Raw genomic sequence first — 18,893 nt, 5'->3', positions numbered from 1 at the left:
ATCATTGACCACTGTATATGTTGAAAAAAGTCTGCAAAATGCAAGAACGCAGATCGATACTATGCTTGTATGCAGATCTATACTATGCTTGTATGCAGATCTATACTATGCTTGTATGCAGGTTACTGTGCCATCAGTTTCATAACACCACTTCAAAGAAATGGTTGAATACTGTATCTCTATCAAACAGATTATATTTTTGAATAAAAAATGAACAGCATTGGCAGCAGAGAATATATATATATCAGGTAAATAAAGAGCAAGGCCTAGGGTTTAGGAATGACCGCTTTGGATTGGAATAAACCCTTGATCTTTCCACAGCAACAGAATACTGATGACCTGCTAGCCGTGGCAAATTACCTGTATTTGCTTGCTGCAACTGTGACAGTCATAAGTCGAAAGAATATATTGTGCTAGTTGTCATTAAAATATATGGAAATAATTTGGGATTTTCAACATAAAGTTAGAGAAAAATCATTGTCAACATTCTCATTCTTCTGACCATTAAGCTTTCAACACTTTAAGCCTAACCAATATCTATAGATAGATACACCTTTGGCTTATAGATACACATTTTAATGTGATAATGTCACAATGTGACCTGCAGCAAACTTATTAGAGCTTTAAATATATTTAAAAAATACCACAAGCCTAATAAACAGTTTACAAGTGAGATAATAGCTACCGTGTAAATTAGGGTATTTTTAGGAGTTTTTAAAAAAAAAAAATTGTACATTTCTAAATGGTGAAACCAATCTGAACAGAAACCACACTAATGGGATGCAAATCCAAACTGTTGAAATCTAGAACCAAAAAAAGAAATAATTGTTCCTTTTCCCAATACTTATGGAGGGTAATGTACACTCACCGAACACTTTATTAGGAACACCTGTACACCTTCTCATGGGGTAGGTGGTGTAATGGTGTATAGAATGAACAAACATTCAATCCTCAACTTATCAATGCACAATGGAACAGTCTTTGCTAATGTAGTTGTAATACCCTATTCTTACCATGAAAAAGTTTCAATAATGGAACTCTTATGGCTTGAATACTTATCCCATAGATAGCTGGATTAAGAATGGGAGGGAATATCAAAAAGTAAAGGGACAAAAACACATGAGTACTGTAAGATAAATGGCTTGTGTTGAATCTGCTTTGCAATATTTCAAAAAAGCATCCTAAAGAGTAGTTGATAACTGCAAGCAAGTGTGGAGTGCACGTTTGCAGTGCTTTGATCTTGGATTCTTTCGAAGATAATGCACAGATTCTTAAGATATGTGCATATGAATAAAGGGTCATTGCGAGCTGTGGAAAAGTATATACAACCACAGAGAGTAATCCCACAATGCTCAAAATAGACGTATCTGTACAGGAGAGCTTCACAAGTGAGTAATTTAGGCAGAATAATTTGTCTATATCGTTTTCACAAAATTGCAGTTGAAGAGGGAGAATGAAAAACATGAGAAATGCCACCAATGGATAAAGCCAGGTGAATGCAATGAGTTTATAAACCTTTGTCAGTGACATCATCATGTGATACTGCAGTGGATAGCATATGGCAACATACCTATCATAACTCATCACTGCTAAAATTGTGAATTCAACTATAGCATATGTGTGTAAACAATAGATCTGTGTTTGACATAAGGGTAGAAATACCTCATAAGTTTGGGAGGATAAATTACTCAGTAGTGCTGGCAGTAGGGCAGTGCTCCCGTAGAGGCCATTTGCTGCCAAATTACACACAAGGAAATACATTGGCTCATGTAATGCTTTCTCAGTGTAGATCACTCCAATGAGAATGACATTTTCAGCAATAATGACAATGTACAAAATAAGGAAAATGCTGAAGTACATGTACTTAAGATGTTCCATTCCGTAGTATGCAGACAAAATGATGGATGTCACTGCTGATGAATTTTCCATAACTAGGTCTTATTTCTTCAGATACTGTAAGAAAACAATACAATGAATGGGTGCAAGTCCCCAAGCATTTGGTTTACCCTCTATCAGCTATGTATCACCACAAAACTTGATATTTGTAGTTTGTTTTGTAATTGCCATGCTGGATGACACCAAAACATAAATATCCTTACAAGTCAAATAAAGGGCATCATTATTTACAGTACTTACACTATACAGTAGGTCTAATAAGTAAAGTATACCATGTATTATTTGATTCATACCACTTCTACCATGCAGCATGATATTATGGAAACAAATTGTGATTAGAAAATGCCTTTACCTTTGTGTGATGTCTCACCATCAATGATATGACCTGAACTGCAGAGTTTATGAACTCTTTCTCTCTCATCTCCTCTGACATCAAGTCATGTGGTCTTTATGACACTCCAATGATGTGGCATTATCACAACCCTTTGAGAGTACTCAAGTCAGTGAAAGGACTGTCAGTTCAGTCAGGACATTTACATCGGTTTATATTCTTTATTGAAAAATAGTTGTACATTAGGATTGGCGTAATTGGATGGCTCCGCTCTGTATAGCTCCCTGTCTGAAGTTTAACAACAAAAAATACAATAATATAGGACAGGGAGCCCATAACTTCTCAGAGTTATGAGATAATAGCTACCATGTATGGGGTAAACCTTGTAACTGTTCAGAAGGGACTGTTAGCAACCATTACTGTTGGCAACAAAGTCCTATTACAAGTATGTCTGTGCCTCATGGTAGGCGACAGTAGCACCACCAAGCAACTCAATGTTAAATTACAAACTGTGCAGAATAAACTTTTCATTCATTCTTAAGATGAATCCTACAGTGGGTCACATAATTGGCTCAGGAACACTCTCCAGGAGATAGGCGTGAATGTGTCACCCACTACAATCTACAGACGACTTCACCAGCAGAACTACAGAGGCTTCACTGCTTGGTCCAAACCACTAAGTAGCCCCAAAAACAGGATAGCCAGATAACAGTTTGCTAAAAAGTACATGAAAGAGCCGAGTAGAGTTCTGGAAAAAGGTCTTGTGGAAAAAGCAAGTGTAATGTGTGGACAAAAAAAGGAACTGCCCGAAATCCATTTTCAACCAAATACTAAACATGAGTGCTTCATTTGGACATTCTATTAATGTTTTCCCAATACCTTTGTTGCCCTTAAATAGGGGGAGTATTTTTCAAACATTTTGTAATTTCTAAATGGTGAAACCAATCTGAAGAGAAACAACATTGATAGGATGCAAATCCAAACTGTTGAAATGTTGAGCCAAAAGAAAAAAAATGGTTCCTTTTCCCAACACTTATGGAGGGTAATGTATATTCTGGATAGTCTTGTTCATAAAAAAAAATACACACCCCCAGTTTACAAATGCAAATGTTATGGGCTCACTGTGAGGGAAAAGCGGAATTGAGGAGTGCAGCTTTCAAATACTGGAGATAACTGGTGTATATCTTCACCAACAATATCATACACAACAAACATTCTATCCACAATTTATCAATGCACAGTGAAACAGCCTTTCCTACTGTAGTTGTAATACCCTATTCTTACCATGAAAAAGTTTTAACAATGGAACTCTTATGGCTTGAATACTTATCCCATAGATAGCTGGATTAAGAATGGGAGGGAATATCAAAAAGTAAAGGGACAAAAACACATGAGTACCGTAAGATAAATGGCTTGTGTTGAATCTGCTTTGCAATATTTCAAAAAAGCATCCTAAAGAGTAGTTGATAACTGCAAGCAAGTGTGGAGTGCAAGTTTGCAGTGCTTTGATCTTGGATTCTTTCGAAGATAATGCACAGATTCTTAGGATATGTACATAGGAATAAAGGATCATTATGAGCTGTGGAAAAGAATATACAACCACAAGGAGTAATCCCACAATGCTCAAAATAGACGTATCTGTACAGGAGAGCTTCACAAGTGAGTAATTTAGGCAGAATAATTTGTCTATATCGTTTTCACAAAATTGCAGTTGAAGAGGGAGAATGAAAAACATGAGAAATGCCACCAATGGATAAAGCCAGGTGAATGCAATGAGTTTATAAACCTTTGTCAGTGACATCATCATGTGATACTGCAGTGGATAGCATATGGCAACATACCTATCATAACTCATCACTGCTAAAATTGTGAATTCAACCATAGTATATGTGTGTAAACAATAGACCTGTGTTTGACATAAGGGTAGAGATACCTCATAAGTTTGGGAGGATAAATTACTCAGTAGTGCTGGCAGTAGGGCAGTGCTGCCGTAGAGGCCATTTGCTGCCAAATTACACACAAGGAAATACATTGGCTCATGTAATGCTTTCCCAGTGTAGATCACTCCAATGAGAATGACATTTTCAGCAATAATGACAATGTACAAAATAAGGAAAATGCTGAAGTACATGTACTTAAAATGTTCCATTCCGTAGTATGCAGACAAAATGATGGATGTCACTGCTGATGAATTTTCCATAACTATAATTATTTCTTCAGATACTGTAAGAAAACAATACAATGAATGGGTGCAAGTCCCCAAGCATTTGGTTTACCCTCTATCAGCTATGTATCACCACAAAACTTGATATTTGTAGTTTGTTTTGTAATTGCCATGCTGGACGACGCCAAAACATAAATATCCTTACAAGTTAAATAATGGGCATCATCATTTACAGTACTTACACTATACAGTAGGTCTAATAAGTAAAGTATACCATGTATTATTTAATTCATACCACTTCTACCATGCAGCATGATATTATGGAAACAAATTGTTATTAGAAAATGCCTTTACCTTTGTGTGATGTCTCACCATCAATGATATGACCTGAACTGCAGAGCTTATGAACTCTTTATCTCTGATCTCCTCTGACATCAAGTCATGTGGTCTTTATGACACTCCAATGATGTGGCATTATCATAACCCTTTGAGAGTACTCAAGTCAGTGAAAGGACTGTCAGTTCAGTCAGGACATTTACGTCGGTTTATATTCTTTATTGAAAAATAGTAGTACATTAGGATTGGCGTAATTGGATGGCTCCGCTCTGTATAGCTCCCTGCCTGAAGTTTAACAACAAAAAATACAATCATGTAAGACAGGGAGCCCATAACTTCTCAGAGTTATGAGATAATAGCTACCATGGATGGGGTAAACCTTGTAACTTGCATGTGTCACGCCTGAGGTTGCTGTCTGGTGACTCTGGCGCCCTCCTCTGGCGGTACGGGGCCAGTGGCCTCCCAATCTATCTGTATTCATTTCACCTGTGTATTCTGTCCCGTTTGTTATACTGTATAGCCTGTGTTTTCCTCATGTCTTTGTCGGAGATTCTCCCTGTCTGCTCCGTTCTTAGTCGTTTACCCCTTCGCCCTAGTTACAGTTTCGAATGTTTTTTAGTTCTAGTTATTCTGCTTTTTAAGCGCGTACTTTAGTTTACGGAGCTTGGTTTTCTCCATCTTTATTTTACCCATTTCCCCCCCAGTGTTTGTTTGTTTGCTGTGCCTCATTTCCCTCATTAAAAGACTTTCCTTGATTTCCTTACGCTATCGTCTGAGTATCTCTCCGCACTTGGGTCCACTGCATAATCACCGCTACCACCATGAAAAAGTTTCAACAATGGAACTCTTATGGCTTGAATACTTATCCCATAGATAGCTGGATTAAGAATGGGAGGGAATATCAAAAAGTAAAGAGACATAAACACATGAGTTCTGTAAGATAAATGGCTTGTGTTGAATCTGCTTTGTAATGATTCAGAAAAGCATCCTATAGAGTAGTTGATAATTGCAAGCAAGTGTGGAGTGCAAGTTTGCAGTGCTTTGATCTTGGATTCTTTCCAAGATAATGCACAGATTCTTAGGATATGTACATAGGAATAAAGGATCATTATGAGCTGTGGAAAAGTATATACAACCACAGAGAGTAATCCCACAATGTTCACAATAGACGTATCTGTACAGGAGAGCTTCACAAGTGAGTAATTTAGGCAGAATAATTTGTCTATATTGTTTTCACAAAATTTCAGTTGAAAAGGTAGAATGAAAAATAGGAGCAATGCCACCAATGGATAAAGCCAGGTGAATGCAATGAGTTTATAAACCTTTGTCAGTGACATCATCATGTGATACTGCAGTGGATAGCATATGGCAACATACCTATCATAACTCATCACTGCTAAAATTGTGAATTCAACTATAGCATATGTGTGTAAACAATAGACCTGTGTTTGACATAAGGGTAGAGATACCTCATAAGTTTGGGAGGATAAATTACTCAGTAGTGCTGGCAGTAGGGCAGTGCTGCCGTAGAGGCCATTTGCTGCCAAATTACACACAAGGAAATACATTGGCTCATGTAATGCTTTCCCAGTGTAGATCACTCCAATGAGAATGACATTTTCAGCAATAATGACAATGTACAAAATAATTTACATCGGTTTATGTTCTTTATTGAAAAATAGTAGTACATTAGGATTGGCGTTAATAGATGGCTACGCTCTGTATAGCTCCCTGCCTGAAGTTTAACAACAAAAAATACAATAATATAAGACAGTGAGCCCATAACTTGTCAGAGTTATGAGATAATAGCTTCCGTGTATGGGGTAAACCTTGTAACTGTTCAGAAGGGACTGTTAGCAACCATTACTGTTGGCAACAAAGTGCTATTACAAGTATGTCTGTGCCTCATGGTAGGCGACAGTAGGACCACCAAGCAACTCAATGTTAAATTACAAACTGTGCAGAATAAACTTTTCATTAATTCTTAAGATGAATCCTACAGTAGGTCACATAATTGGCTTCATTCCATGGAACTAAACTGGCTTCAAATTGATTTACGGGTAGTACAGGTCAAACAAGTTACTTTGAAAAAACATGGTTTCCAGAAAATTTCACAAGCCCTAGAATTAAGCATAGACACTATGTTTATTTCAAATAAATCCATTGTGCAGTGTTAGTGCTAAAAAACTGGGGTGAATTGTAAATATTTATTTAGCCATCATCTATGCATGTCTGTGAACACATTTCACAGTGTTACCTTAAGGTTTGGCTGGCGTTTTGTTTTGTTGCAGAACCTAATACAGTGGCCAACATAAGTATTGGGAAAAGGAAGCATTTGTTTTCTTCTTTTGGCTCTACTGTACACTCCAACAGTTTGGATTTAAAATCCATACTATGAGGTTAAAGATTCTCAGCTTTTATTCAATGTTGTTTTTGTTCAGATTGGTTTCACCATTTAGAAATTACAATTTTTTTTATACATTGTCCCCCTATTTTAGTGCACCAAAAGCATTTATTGGGAAAAATTACTTGACAGGTGTTTCTGGTTAGTCAGGTGTGTTCCGTCACATCATTTGTGCAGGTATATGAGAGCTGTCAATGTCTAGTATTGATTCTCATCTATGGTTTGCCTTTGTAGTCTGCTATTGGTGTCTGTCAACATGAAGATCAAAGTTATCACTGAAAATCAAGGATGGAATTTTTAAGCTGAAAAATCTGAAAAAAACCTATCATACACATATCTATTTGTTGCCCTTAAATAGGGGGAGTATTTTTCACACATTTTGTAATTTCTAAATGGTGAAACCAATCTGAAGAGAAACAACATTGATGGGATGCAAATCCAAACTGTTGAAATGTTGAGCCAAAAGAAGAAAAAATGGTTCCTTTTCCCAACACTTATGGAGGGTAATGTATATTCTGGATAGTCTTGAAAAAAAAACACACCCCCAGTTTACAAATGCAAATGTTATGGGCTCACTGTGGGGGAAACGTGGAATTGAGGAGTGCAGCTTTGAAATATTGGAGGTAACTGGTGTTCTGGTGATCTTCACCTACAATATCATACACAACAAACATTCTATCCACAACTTATCAATGCACAGTGAAACAGCCTTTCCTACTGTAGATATAATACCCTATTCTTACCACGAAAAAGTTTAAACAATGGAACTCTTATGGCTTGAATACTTATCCCATAGATAGCTGGATTAAGAATGGGAGGGAATATCATAAAGTAAAGGGACATAAACACAAGAGTTCTGTAAGGTAAATGGCTTGTGTTGAATCTGCTTTGCAATGATTCAAAAAAGCACCCTATAGAGTAGTTGATAACTGCAAGCAAGTGTGGAGTGCAAGTTTGCAGTGCTTTGATCTTGGATTCTTTGGAAGATAATGCACAGATTCTTAAGATATGTACATAGGAATAAAGGATCATTATGAGCTGTGGAAAAGAATATACAACCACAGAGAGTAATCCCACAATGTTCACAATAGACGTATCTGTACAGGAGAGCTTCACAAGTGAGTAATTTACGCAGAATAATTTGTCTATATTGTTTTCACAAAATTTCAGTTGAAAAGGTAGAATGAAAAATAGGAGCAATGCCACCAATGGATAAAGCCAGGTGAATGCAATGAGTTTATAAACCTTTGTCAGTGACATCATCATGTGATACTGCAGTGGATAGCATATGGCAACATACCTGTCATAACTCATCACTGCTAAAATTGTGAATTCAACTATAGCATATGTGTGTAAACAATAGACCTGTGTTTGACATAAGGGTAGAGATACCTCATAAGTTTGGGAGGATAAATTACTCAGTAGTGCTGGCAGTAGGGCAGTGCTCCCGTAGAGGCCATTTGCTGCCAAATTACACACAAGGAAATACATTGGCTCATGTAATGCTTTCTCAGTGTAGATCACTCCAATGAGAATGACATTTTCAGCAATAATCACAATGTACAAAATAAGGAAAATGCTGAAGTACATGTACTTAAAATGTTCCATTCCGTAGTATGCAGACAAAATGATGGATGTCACTGCTGATGAATTTTCCATAACTTATTTCTTCAGATACTGTAAGAAAACAATACAATGAATGGGTGCAAGTCCCCAAGCATTTGGTTTACCCTCTATCAGCTATGTATCACCACAAAACTTGATATTTGTAATTTGTTTTGTAATTGCCATGCTGGATGACACCAAAACATAAATATCCTAACAAGTCAAATAAAGGGCATCATCAATTACAGTACTTACACTATACAGTAGGTCTAATAAGTAAAGTATACCATGTATTATTTGATTCATACCACTTCTACCATGCAGCATGATATTATGGAAACAAATTGTTATTAGAAAATGCCTTTACCTTTGTGTGATGTCTCACCATCAATGATATGACCTGAACTGCAGAGCTTATGAACTCTTTCTCTCTCATCTCCTCTGACTTCAAGTCATGTGGTATTTATGACACTCCAATGATGAGGCATTATCATAACCCTTTGAGAGTACTCAAGTCAGTGAAAGGACTGTCAGTTCAGTCAGGACATTTACATCGGTTTATATTCTTTATTGAAAAATAGTTGTACATTAGGATTGGCGTAATTGGATGGCTCCGCTCTGTATAGCTCCCTGTCTGAAGTTTAACAACAAAAAATACAATAATATAGGACAGGGAGCCCATAACTTCTCAGAGTTATGAGATAATAGCTACCGTGTATGGGGTAAACCTTGTAACTGTTCAGAAGGGACTGTTAGCAACCATTACTGTTGGCAACCAAGTGCTATTACAAGTATGTCTGTGCCTCATGGTAGGCGACAGTAGCACCACCAAGCAACTCAATGTTAAATTACAAACTGTGCAGAATAAACTTTTCATTAATTCTTAAGATGAATCCTACAGTGGGTCACATAATTGGCTCAGGAACACTCTCCAGGAGATAGGCGTGAATGTGTCATCCACTACCATCCACAGACGACTTCACCAGCAGAACTACAGAGGCTTCACTGCTTGGTCCAAACCACTAAGTAGCCCCAAAAACAGGATAGCCAGATAACAGTTTGCTAAAAAGTACATGAGAGAGCCGAGTAGAGTTCTGGAAAAAGGTCTTGTGGAAAAAGCAAGTGTAAAGTGTGGACAAAAAAAGGAACTGCCCGAAATCTATTATCGACCAAATACTAAACATGAGTGCTTCATTTGGACATTATATACATTTTTCCCAATACTTTTGTTGCCCTTAAATAGGGGGAGTATTTTTCAAACATTTTGTACTTTCTAAATGGTGAAACCAATCTGAAGAGAAACAACATTGATGGGATGCAAATCCAAACTGTTGAAATGTTGAGCCAAAAGAATAAAAAATGGTTCCTTTTCCCAACACTTATGGAGGGTAATGTATATTCTGGATAGTCTTGTTCATAAAAAAAAAAAAACACACCCCCAGTTTACAAATGCAAATGTTATGGGCTCACTGTGGGGGGAAAGTGGATTTGAGGAGTGCAGCTTTCAAATACTGGAGATAACTGGTGTATATCTTCACCTACAATATCATACACAACAAACATTCTATCCACAATTTATCAATGCACAGTGAAACAGCCTTTCCTACTGTAGTTGTAATACCCTATTCTTACCATGAAAAAGTTTCAATAATGGAACTCTTATGGCTTGAATACTTATCCCATAGATAGCTGGATTAAGAATGGGAGGGAATATCAAAAAGTAAAGGGACAAAAAGACATGAGTTCTGTAAGATAAATGGCTTGTGTTGAATCTGCTTTGCAATATTTCAAAAAAGCATCCTAAAGAGTAGTTGATAACTGCAAGCAAGTGTGGAGTGCAAGTTTGCAGTGCTTTGATCTTAGATTCTTTCGAAGATAATGCACAGATTCTTAAGATATGTACATAGGAATAAAGGATCATTATGAGCTGTGGAAAAGTATATACAACCACAAGGAGTAATCCCACGATGCTCAAAATAGACGTATCTGTACAGGAGAGCTTCACAAGTGAGTAATTTAGGCAGAATAATTTGTCTATATCGTTTTCACAAAATTGCAGTTGAAGAGGGAGAATGAAAAACATGAGAAATGCCACCAATGGATAAAGCCAGGTGAATGCAATGAGTTTATAAACCTTTGTCAGTGACATCATCATGTGATACTGCAGTGGATAGCATATGGCAACATACCTATCATAACTCATCACTGCTAAAATTGTGAATTCAACAAAAGCATATGTGTGTAAACAATAGATCTGTGTTTGACATAAGGGTAGAGATACCTCATAAGTTTGGGAGGATAAATTACTCAGTAGTGCTGGCAGTAGGGCAGTGCTGCCGTAGAGGCCATTTGCTGCCAAATTACACACAAGGAAATACATTGGCTCATGTAATGCTTTCTCAGTGTAGATCACTCCAATGAGAATGACATTTTCAGCAATAATGACAATGTACAAAATAAGGAAAATGCTGAAGTACATGTACTTAAAATGTTCCATTCCGTAGTATGCAGACAAAATGATGGATGTCACTGCTGATGAATTTTCCATAACTATAATTATTTCTTCAGATACTGTAAGAAAACAATACAATGAATGGGTGCAAGTCCCCAAGCATTTGGTTTACCCTCTATCAGCTATGTATCACCACAAAACTTGATATTTGTAGTTTGTTTTGTAATTGCCATGCTGGATGATGCCAAAACATAAATATCCTTACAAGTTAAATAAAGGGCATCATCATTTACAGTACTTACACTATACAGTAGGTCTAATAAGTAAAGTATACCATGTATTATTTGATTCATACCACTTCTACCATGCAGCATGATATTATGGAAACAAATTGTTATTAGAAAATGCCTTTACCTTTGTGTGATGTCTCACCATCAATGATATGACCTGAACTGCAGAGCTTATGAACTCTTTATCTCTGATCTCCTCTGACTTCAAGTCATGTGGTCTTTATGACACTCCAATGATGTGGCATTATCATAACCCTTTGAGAGTACTCAAGTCAGTGAAAGGACTGTCAGTTCAGTCAGGACATTTACATCGGTTTATATTCTTTATTGAAAAATAGTAGTACATTAGGATTGGCGTAATTGGATGTCTCCGCTCTGTATAGCTCCCTGCCTGAAGTTTAACATCAAAAAATACAATAATATAGGACAGGGAGCCCATAACTTCTCAGAGTTATGAGATAATAGCTACCATGTATGGGGTAAACCTTGGAACTGTTCAGAAGGGACTGTTAGCAACCATTACTGTTGGCAACAAAGTGCTATTACAAGTATGTCTGTGCCTCATGGTAGGCGACAGTAGCACCACCAAGCAACTCAATGTTAAATTACAAACTGTGCAGAATAAACTTTTCATTAATTCTTAAGATGAATCCTACAGTAGGTCACATAATTGGCTTCATTCCATGGAACTAAACTGGTTTCAAATTGATTTACGGGTAGTACAGGTCAAACAAGTTACTTTGAAAAAACATGGTTTCCAGAAAATTTCACAAGCCCTAGAATTAAGCATAGACACTATGTTTATTTCAAATAAATCCATTGTGCAGTGTTAGTGCTAAAAAACTGGGGTGAATTGTAAATATTTATTTAGCCATCATCTATGCATGTCTGTGAACACATTTCACAGTGTTACCTTAAGGTTTGGCTGGCGTTTTGTTTTGTTGCAGAACCTAATACAGTGGCCAACATAAGTATTGGGAAAAGGAAGCATTTGTTTTCTTCTTTTGGCTCTACTGTACACTCCAACAGTTTGGATTTAAAATCCATACTATGAGGTTAAAGATTCTCAGCTTTTATTCAATGTTGTTTTTGTTCAGATTGGTTTCACCATTTAGAAATTACATTTTTTTTTATACATTGTCCCCCTATTTTAGTGCACCAAAAGCATTTATTGGGAAAAATTACTTGACAGGTGTTTCTGGTTAGTCAGGTGTGTTCTGTCACATCATTTGTGCAGGTATATGAGAGCTGTCAATGTCTAGTATTGATTCTCATCTATGGTTTGCCTTTGTAGTCTGCTATTGGTGTCTGTCAACATGAAGATCAAAGTTATCACTGAAAATCAAGGATGGAATTTTTAAGCTGAAAAATCTGAAAAAAAACTATCATACACATATCTATTTGTTGCCCTTAAATAGGGGGAGTATTTTTCACACATTTTGTAATTTCTAAATGGTGAAACCAATCTGAAGAGAAACAACATTGATGGGATGCAAATCCAAACTGTTGAAATGTTGAGCCAAAAGAAGAAAAAATGGTTCCTTTTCCCAACACTTATGGAGGGTAATGTATATTCTGGATAGTCTTGAAAAAAAAACACCCCCAGTTTACAAATGCAAATGTTATGGGCTCACTGTGGGGGAAACGTGGAATTGAGGAGTGCAGCTTTGAAATATTGGAGGTAACTGGTGTTCTGGTGATCTTCACCTACAATATCATACACAACAAACATTCTATCCACAACTTATCAATGCACAGTGAAACAGCCTTTCCTACTGTAGATATAATACCCTATTCTTACCACGAAAAAGTTTAAACAATGGAACTCTTATGGCTTGAATACTTATCCCATAGATAGCTGGATTAAGAATGGGAGGGAATATCATAAAGTAAAGGGACATAAACACAAGAGTTCTGTAAGGTAAATGGCTTGTGTTGAATCTGCTTTGCAATGATTCAAAAAAGCACCCTATAGAGTAGTTGATAACTGCAAGCAAGTGTGGAGTGCAAGTTTGCAGTGCTTTGATCTTGGATTCTTTGGAAGATAATGCACAGATTCTTAAGATATGTACATAGGAATAAAGGATCATTATGAGCTGTGGAAAAGAATATACAACCACAGAGAGTAATCCCACAATGTTCACAATAGACGTATCTGTACAGGAGAGCTTCACAAGTGAGTAATTTACGCAGAATAATTTGTCTATATTGTTTTCACAAAATTTCAGTTGAAAAGGTAGAATGAAAAATAGGAGCAATGCCACCAATGGATAAAGCCAGGTGAATGCAATGAGTTTATAAACCTTTGTCAGTGACATCATCATGTGATACTGCAGTGGATAGCATATGGCAACATACCTGTCATAACTCATCACTGCTAAAATTGTGAATTCAACTATAGCATATGTGTGTAAACAATAGACCTGTGTTTGACATAAGGGTAGAGATACCTCATAAGTTTGGGAGGATAAATTACTCAGTAGTGCTGGCAGTAGGGCAGTGCTCCCGTAGAGGCCATTTGCTGCCAAATTACACACAAGGAAATACATTGGCTCATGTAATGCTTTCTCAGTGTAGATCACTCCAATGAGAATGACATTTTCAGCAATAATCACAATGTACAAAATAAGGAAAATGCTGAAGTACATGTACTTAAAATGTTCCATTCCGTAGTATGCAGACAAAATGATGGATGTCACTGCTGATGAATTTTCCATAACTTATTTCTTCAGATACTGTAAGAAAACAATACAATGAATGGGTGCAAGTCCCCAAGCATTTGGTTTACCCTCTATCAGCTATGTATCACCACAAAACTTGATATTTGTAATTTGTTTTGTAATTGCCATGCTGGATGACACCAAAACATAAATATCCTAACAAGTCAAATAAAGGGCATCATCAATTACAGTACTTACACTATACAGTAGGTCTAATAAGTAAAGTATACCATGTATTATTTGATTCATACCACTTCTACCATGCAGCATGATATTATGGAAACAAATTGTTATTAGAAAATGCCTTTACCTTTGTGTGATGTCTCACCATCAATGATATGACCTGAACTGCAGAGCTTATGAACTCTTTCTCTCTCATCTCCTCTGACTTCAAGTCATGTGGTCTTTATGACACTCCAATGATGTGGCATTATCATAACCCTTTGAGAGTACTCAAGTCAGTGAAAGGACTGTCAGTTCAGTCAGGACATTTACATCGGTTTATATTCTTTATTGAAAAATAGTAGTACATTAGGATTGGCGTAATTGGATGGCTCTGCTCTGTATAGCTCCCTGTCTGAAGTTTAACAACAAAAAATACAATAATATAGGACAGGGAGCCCATAACTTGTCAGAGTTATGAGATAATAGCTACCGTGTATGGGGTAAACCTTGTAACTGTTCAGAAGGGACTGTTAGCAACCATTACTGTTGGCAACAAAGTGCTATTACAAGTATGTCTGTGCCTCATGGTAGCGACAGTAGGACCACCAAGCAACTCAATGTTAAATTACAAACTGTGCAGAATAAACTTTTCATTAATTCTTAAGATGAATCCTACAGTAGGTCACATAATTGGCTTCATTCCATGGAACTAAACTGGCTTCAAATTGATTTACGGGTAGTACAGGTCAAACAAGTTACTTTGAAAAAACATGGTTTCCAGAAAATTTCACAAGACCTAGAATTAAGCATAGACACTATGTTTATTTCAAATAAATCCATTGTGCAGTGTTAGTGCTAAAAAACTGGGGTGAATTGTAAATATTTATTTAGCCATCATCTATGCATGTCTGTGAACACATTTCACAGTGTTACCTTAAGGTTTGGCTGGCGTTTTGTTTTGTTGCAGAACCTAATACAGTGGCCAACATAAGTATTGGGAAAAGGAAGCATTTGTTTTCTTCTTTTGGCTCTACTGTACACTCCAACAGTTTGGATTTAAAATCCATACTATGAGGTTAAAGATTCTCAGCTTTTATTCAATGTTGTTTTTGTTCAGATTGGTTTCACCATTTAGAAATTACAACATTTTTTATACATTGTCCCCCTATTTTAGTGCACCAAAAGCATTTATTGGGAAAAATGACTTGACAGGTGTTTCTGGTTTGTCAGGTGTGTTCCGTCACATCATTTGTGCAGGTATATGAGAGCTGTCAATGTCTAGTATTGATTCTCATCTATGGTTTGCCTTTGGAGTCTGCTATTGGTGTCTGTCAGCATGAAGATCAAAGTTATCACTGAAAATCAAGGATGCCATCTTTAAGCTGAAACATCTGAAAAAAAACCCTATCATACACATATCTGAAACCTTAGGCTAGCCAAAATTAACAGTTTGGAACATCATCCAAAAGAAAAGAAACACTGGTGAGTTCAGGAATTGCAAACAAGCTGGTAGGCCAAGGAAGACTTCTACAGAGGATGACCGAAGAATGCACACCACAATGAAGAAAACCCCCAAAACGACTGTCCCATAGATCAGGAACACTCTCAAGGAGATAGGCGTGAATGTGTCACCCACTACCTTCTACAGACAACTTCACCAGCAGAACTACAGAGGCTTCACTGCTTGGTCCAAACCACTAAGTAGCCCCAAAAACAGGATAGCCAGATAACAGTTTGCTAAAAAGTACATGAGAGAGCCGAGTAGAGTTCTGGAAAAAGGTCTTGTGGAAAAAGCAAGTGTAATGTGTGGACAAAAAAAGGAACTGCCCGAAATCCATTTTCAACCAAATACTAAACATGAGTGCTTCATTTGGACATTATATAAATGTTTTCCCAATACCTTTGTTGCCCTTAAATAGGGGGAGTATTTTTCAAACATTTTGTAATTTCTAAATGGTGAAACCAATCTGAAGAGAAACAACATTGATGGGATGCAAATCCAAACTGTTGAAATGTTGAGCCAAAAGAAGAAAAAATGGTTCCTTTTCCCAACACTTATGGAGGGTAATGTATATTCTGGATAGTCTTGTTCATAAAAAAAAAATACACACCCCCAGTTTACAAATGCAAATGTTATGGGCTCACTGTGGGGGAAACGTGGAATTGAGGAGTGCAGCTTTCAAATACTGGAGATAACTGGTTATATCTTCACCAACAATATCATACACAACAAACATTCTATCCACAATTTATCAATGCACAGTGAAACAGCCTTTCCTACTGTAGTTGTAATACCCTATTCTTACCATGAAAAAGTTTCAACAATGGAACTCTTATGGATTGAATACTTATCCCATAGATAGCTGGATTAAGAATGGGAGGGAATATCAAAAAGTAAAGAGACATAAAAACATGAGTTCTGTAAGATAAATGGCTTGTGTTGAATCTGTTTTGCAATGATTCAAAAAAGCACCCTATAGAGTAGTTGATAACTGCAAGCAAGTGTGGAGTGCAAGTTTGCAGTGCTTTGACCTTGGATTCTTTCGAAGATAATGCACAGATTCTTAGAATATGTACATAGGAATAAAGGATCATTACGATCTGTGGAAAAGTATATACAACCACAGAGAGTAATCCCACAATGTTCACAATAGATGTATCTGTACAGGAGAGCTTCACAAGTGAGTAATTTAGGCAGAATAATTTGTCTATACTCTTTTCACAAAATCTCAGTTGAAAAGGTAGAATGAAATATAGGAGCAATGCCACCAATGGATAAAGCCAGGTGAATGCAATGAGTTTATAAACCTTTGTCAGTGACATCATCATGTGATACTGTAATGGATAGCATATGGCAACATACCTATCATAACTCATCACTGCTAAAATTGTGAATTCAACCATAGCATATGTGTGTAAACAATAGATCTGTGTTTGACATAAGGGTAGAGATACCTCATAAGTTTGGGAGGATAAATTACTCAGTAGTGCTGGCAGTAGGGCAGTGCTGCCGTAGAGGCCATTTGCTGCCAAATTACACACAAGGAAATACATTGGCTCATGTAATGCTTTCTCAGTGTAGATCACTCCAATGAGAATGACATTTTCAGCAATAATCACAATGTACAAAATAAGGAAAATGCTGAAGTACATGTACTTAAGATGTTCCATTCCGTAGTATGCAGACAAAATGATGGATGTCACTGCTGATGAATTTTCCATAACTAGGTCTTATTTCTTCAGATACTGTAAGAAAACAATACAATGAATGGGTGCAAGTCCCCAAGCATTTGGTTTACCCTCTATCAGCTATGTATCACCACAAAACTTGATATTTATAGTTTGTTTTGTAATTGCCATGCTGGATGACGCCAAAACATAAATATCCTTACAAGTCAAATAAAGGGCATCATCATTTACAGTACTTACACTAGACAGTAGGTCTAATAAGTAAAGTATACCATGTATTATTTGATTCATACCACTTCTACCATGCAGCATGATATTATGGAAACAAATTGTGATTAGAAAATGCCTTTACCTTTGTGTGATGTCTCACCATCAATGATATGACCTGAACTGCAGAGTTTATGAACTCTTTATCTCTCATCTCCTCTGACATCAAGTCATGTGGTTTTTATGACACTCCAATGATGTGGCATTATCACAACCCTTTGAGAGTACTCAAGTCAGTGAAAGGACCATCAGTTCAGTCAGGACATTTACATCGGTTTATATTCTTTATTGAAAGATAGTTGTACATTAGGATTGGCGTAATTGGATGGCTCCACTCTGTATGGCTCCCTGCCTGAAGTTTAACAACAAAAAATACAATAATATAAGACAGGGAGCCCATAACTTCTCAGAGTTATGAGATAATAGCTACCGTGTATGGGGTAAACCTTGTAACTGTTCAGAAGGGACTGTTAGCAACCATTACTGTTGGCAACAAAGTCCTATTACAAGTATGTCTGTGCCTCATGGTAGGCGACAGTAGCACCACCAAGCAACTCAATGTTAAATTACAAACTGTGCAGAATAAACTTTTCATTAATTCTTAAGATGAATCCTACAGTAGGTCACATAATTGGCTTCATTTCATGGAACTAAACTGGCTTCAAATTGATTTACGGGTAGTACAGGTCAAACAAGTTACTTTGAAAAAACATGGTTTCCAGAAAATTTCACAAGCCCTAGAATTAAGCCTAGACACTATGTTTATTTCAAATAAATCCATTGTGCAGTGTTAGTGCTAAAAAACTGGGGTGAATTGTAAATATTTATTTTGCCATCATCTATCCATGTCTGTGAACACATTTCACAGTGTTACCTTAAGGTTTGGCTGGCGTTTTGTTTTGTTGCAGAACCTAATACAGTGGCCAACATACAGTAAGTATTGGGAAAAGGAAGCATTTGTTTTCTTCTTTTGGCTCTACTGTACACTCCAACAGTTTGGATTTAAAATCCATACTATGAGGTTAAAGATTCTCAACTTTGTTGTTTTCGTTCAGATTGCTTTCACCATTAGAA

The 18,893-nt window shown here is 36.8% G+C and overlaps 7 protein-coding genes across 7 annotated transcripts; all 7 read right to left on the bottom strand.

Moving 5' to 3' along the window:
• Positions 1 to 984: 984 nt before the first annotated feature.
• LOC310801217 (olfactory receptor 51L1-like) lies at positions 985 to 1,929 on the bottom strand (the record flags this gene model as incomplete). Its single annotated transcript, XM_083665212.1, has 1 exon — positions 985 to 1,929. One exon carries the CDS (start codon positions 1,927 to 1,929, stop codon positions 985 to 987), a length of 945 nt encoding a protein of 314 aa, XP_083521338.1.
• A 1,408-nt stretch (positions 1,930 to 3,337) lies between these two features.
• On the bottom strand, positions 3,338 to 4,427 carry LOC310801216 (olfactory receptor 51L1-like; the record flags this gene model as incomplete). The annotated part of the gene is made up of 2 exons (XM_083665211.1): positions 3,338 to 3,348; positions 3,512 to 4,427. 2 exons carry the CDS (start codon positions 4,425 to 4,427, stop codon positions 3,338 to 3,340), a joined length of 927 nt encoding a protein of 308 aa, XP_083521337.1.
• Positions 4,428 to 5,464: 1,037 nt separating this feature from the next.
• LOC310801215 (olfactory receptor 51L1-like) lies at positions 5,465 to 6,355 on the bottom strand (the record flags this gene model as incomplete). Its single annotated transcript, XM_083665210.1, has 1 exon — positions 5,465 to 6,355. A coding segment is annotated over one exon (891 nt), but the record flags the coding sequence as incomplete, so codon positions are not given.
• Positions 6,356 to 7,703: 1,348 nt separating this feature from the next.
• Positions 7,704 to 8,790, bottom strand: LOC310801214 (olfactory receptor 51L1-like; the record flags this gene model as incomplete). Its single annotated transcript, XM_083665209.1, has 2 exons — positions 7,704 to 7,780; positions 7,875 to 8,790. The coding sequence occupies 2 exons, from the start codon at positions 8,788 to 8,790 to the stop codon at positions 7,704 to 7,706; spliced, it is 993 nt and encodes a 330-aa protein (XP_083521335.1).
• A 1,549-nt stretch (positions 8,791 to 10,339) lies between these two features.
• Positions 10,340 to 11,284, bottom strand: LOC310801213 (olfactory receptor 51L1-like; the record flags this gene model as incomplete). Its single annotated transcript, XM_083665208.1, has 1 exon — positions 10,340 to 11,284. One exon carries the CDS (start codon positions 11,282 to 11,284, stop codon positions 10,340 to 10,342), a length of 945 nt encoding a protein of 314 aa, XP_083521334.1.
• Positions 11,285 to 13,108: 1,824 nt separating this feature from the next.
• On the bottom strand, positions 13,109 to 14,195 carry LOC310801212 (olfactory receptor 51L1-like; the record flags this gene model as incomplete). Its single annotated transcript, XM_083665207.1, has 2 exons — positions 13,109 to 13,185; positions 13,280 to 14,195. 2 exons carry the CDS (start codon positions 14,193 to 14,195, stop codon positions 13,109 to 13,111), a joined length of 993 nt encoding a protein of 330 aa, XP_083521333.1.
• A 2,301-nt stretch (positions 14,196 to 16,496) lies between these two features.
• On the bottom strand, positions 16,497 to 17,585 carry LOC310801211 (olfactory receptor 51L1-like; the record flags this gene model as incomplete). The annotated part of the gene is made up of 2 exons (XM_083665206.1): positions 16,497 to 16,507; positions 16,670 to 17,585. The coding sequence occupies 2 exons, from the start codon at positions 17,583 to 17,585 to the stop codon at positions 16,497 to 16,499; spliced, it is 927 nt and encodes a 308-aa protein (XP_083521332.1).
• Positions 17,586 to 18,893: the final 1,308 nt, after the last annotated feature.

This window comes from Argentina silus (genome assembly GCF_951799395.1).
Source record: "Argentina silus genome assembly, chromosome: 2".
Taxonomy (NCBI): Eukaryota; Metazoa; Chordata; class Actinopteri; order Argentiniformes; family Argentinidae; genus Argentina; species Argentina silus.
The sequence above is the reverse complement of the archived record's forward strand: the minus strand, read 5'-3'. Positions and strand labels throughout refer to the sequence as shown.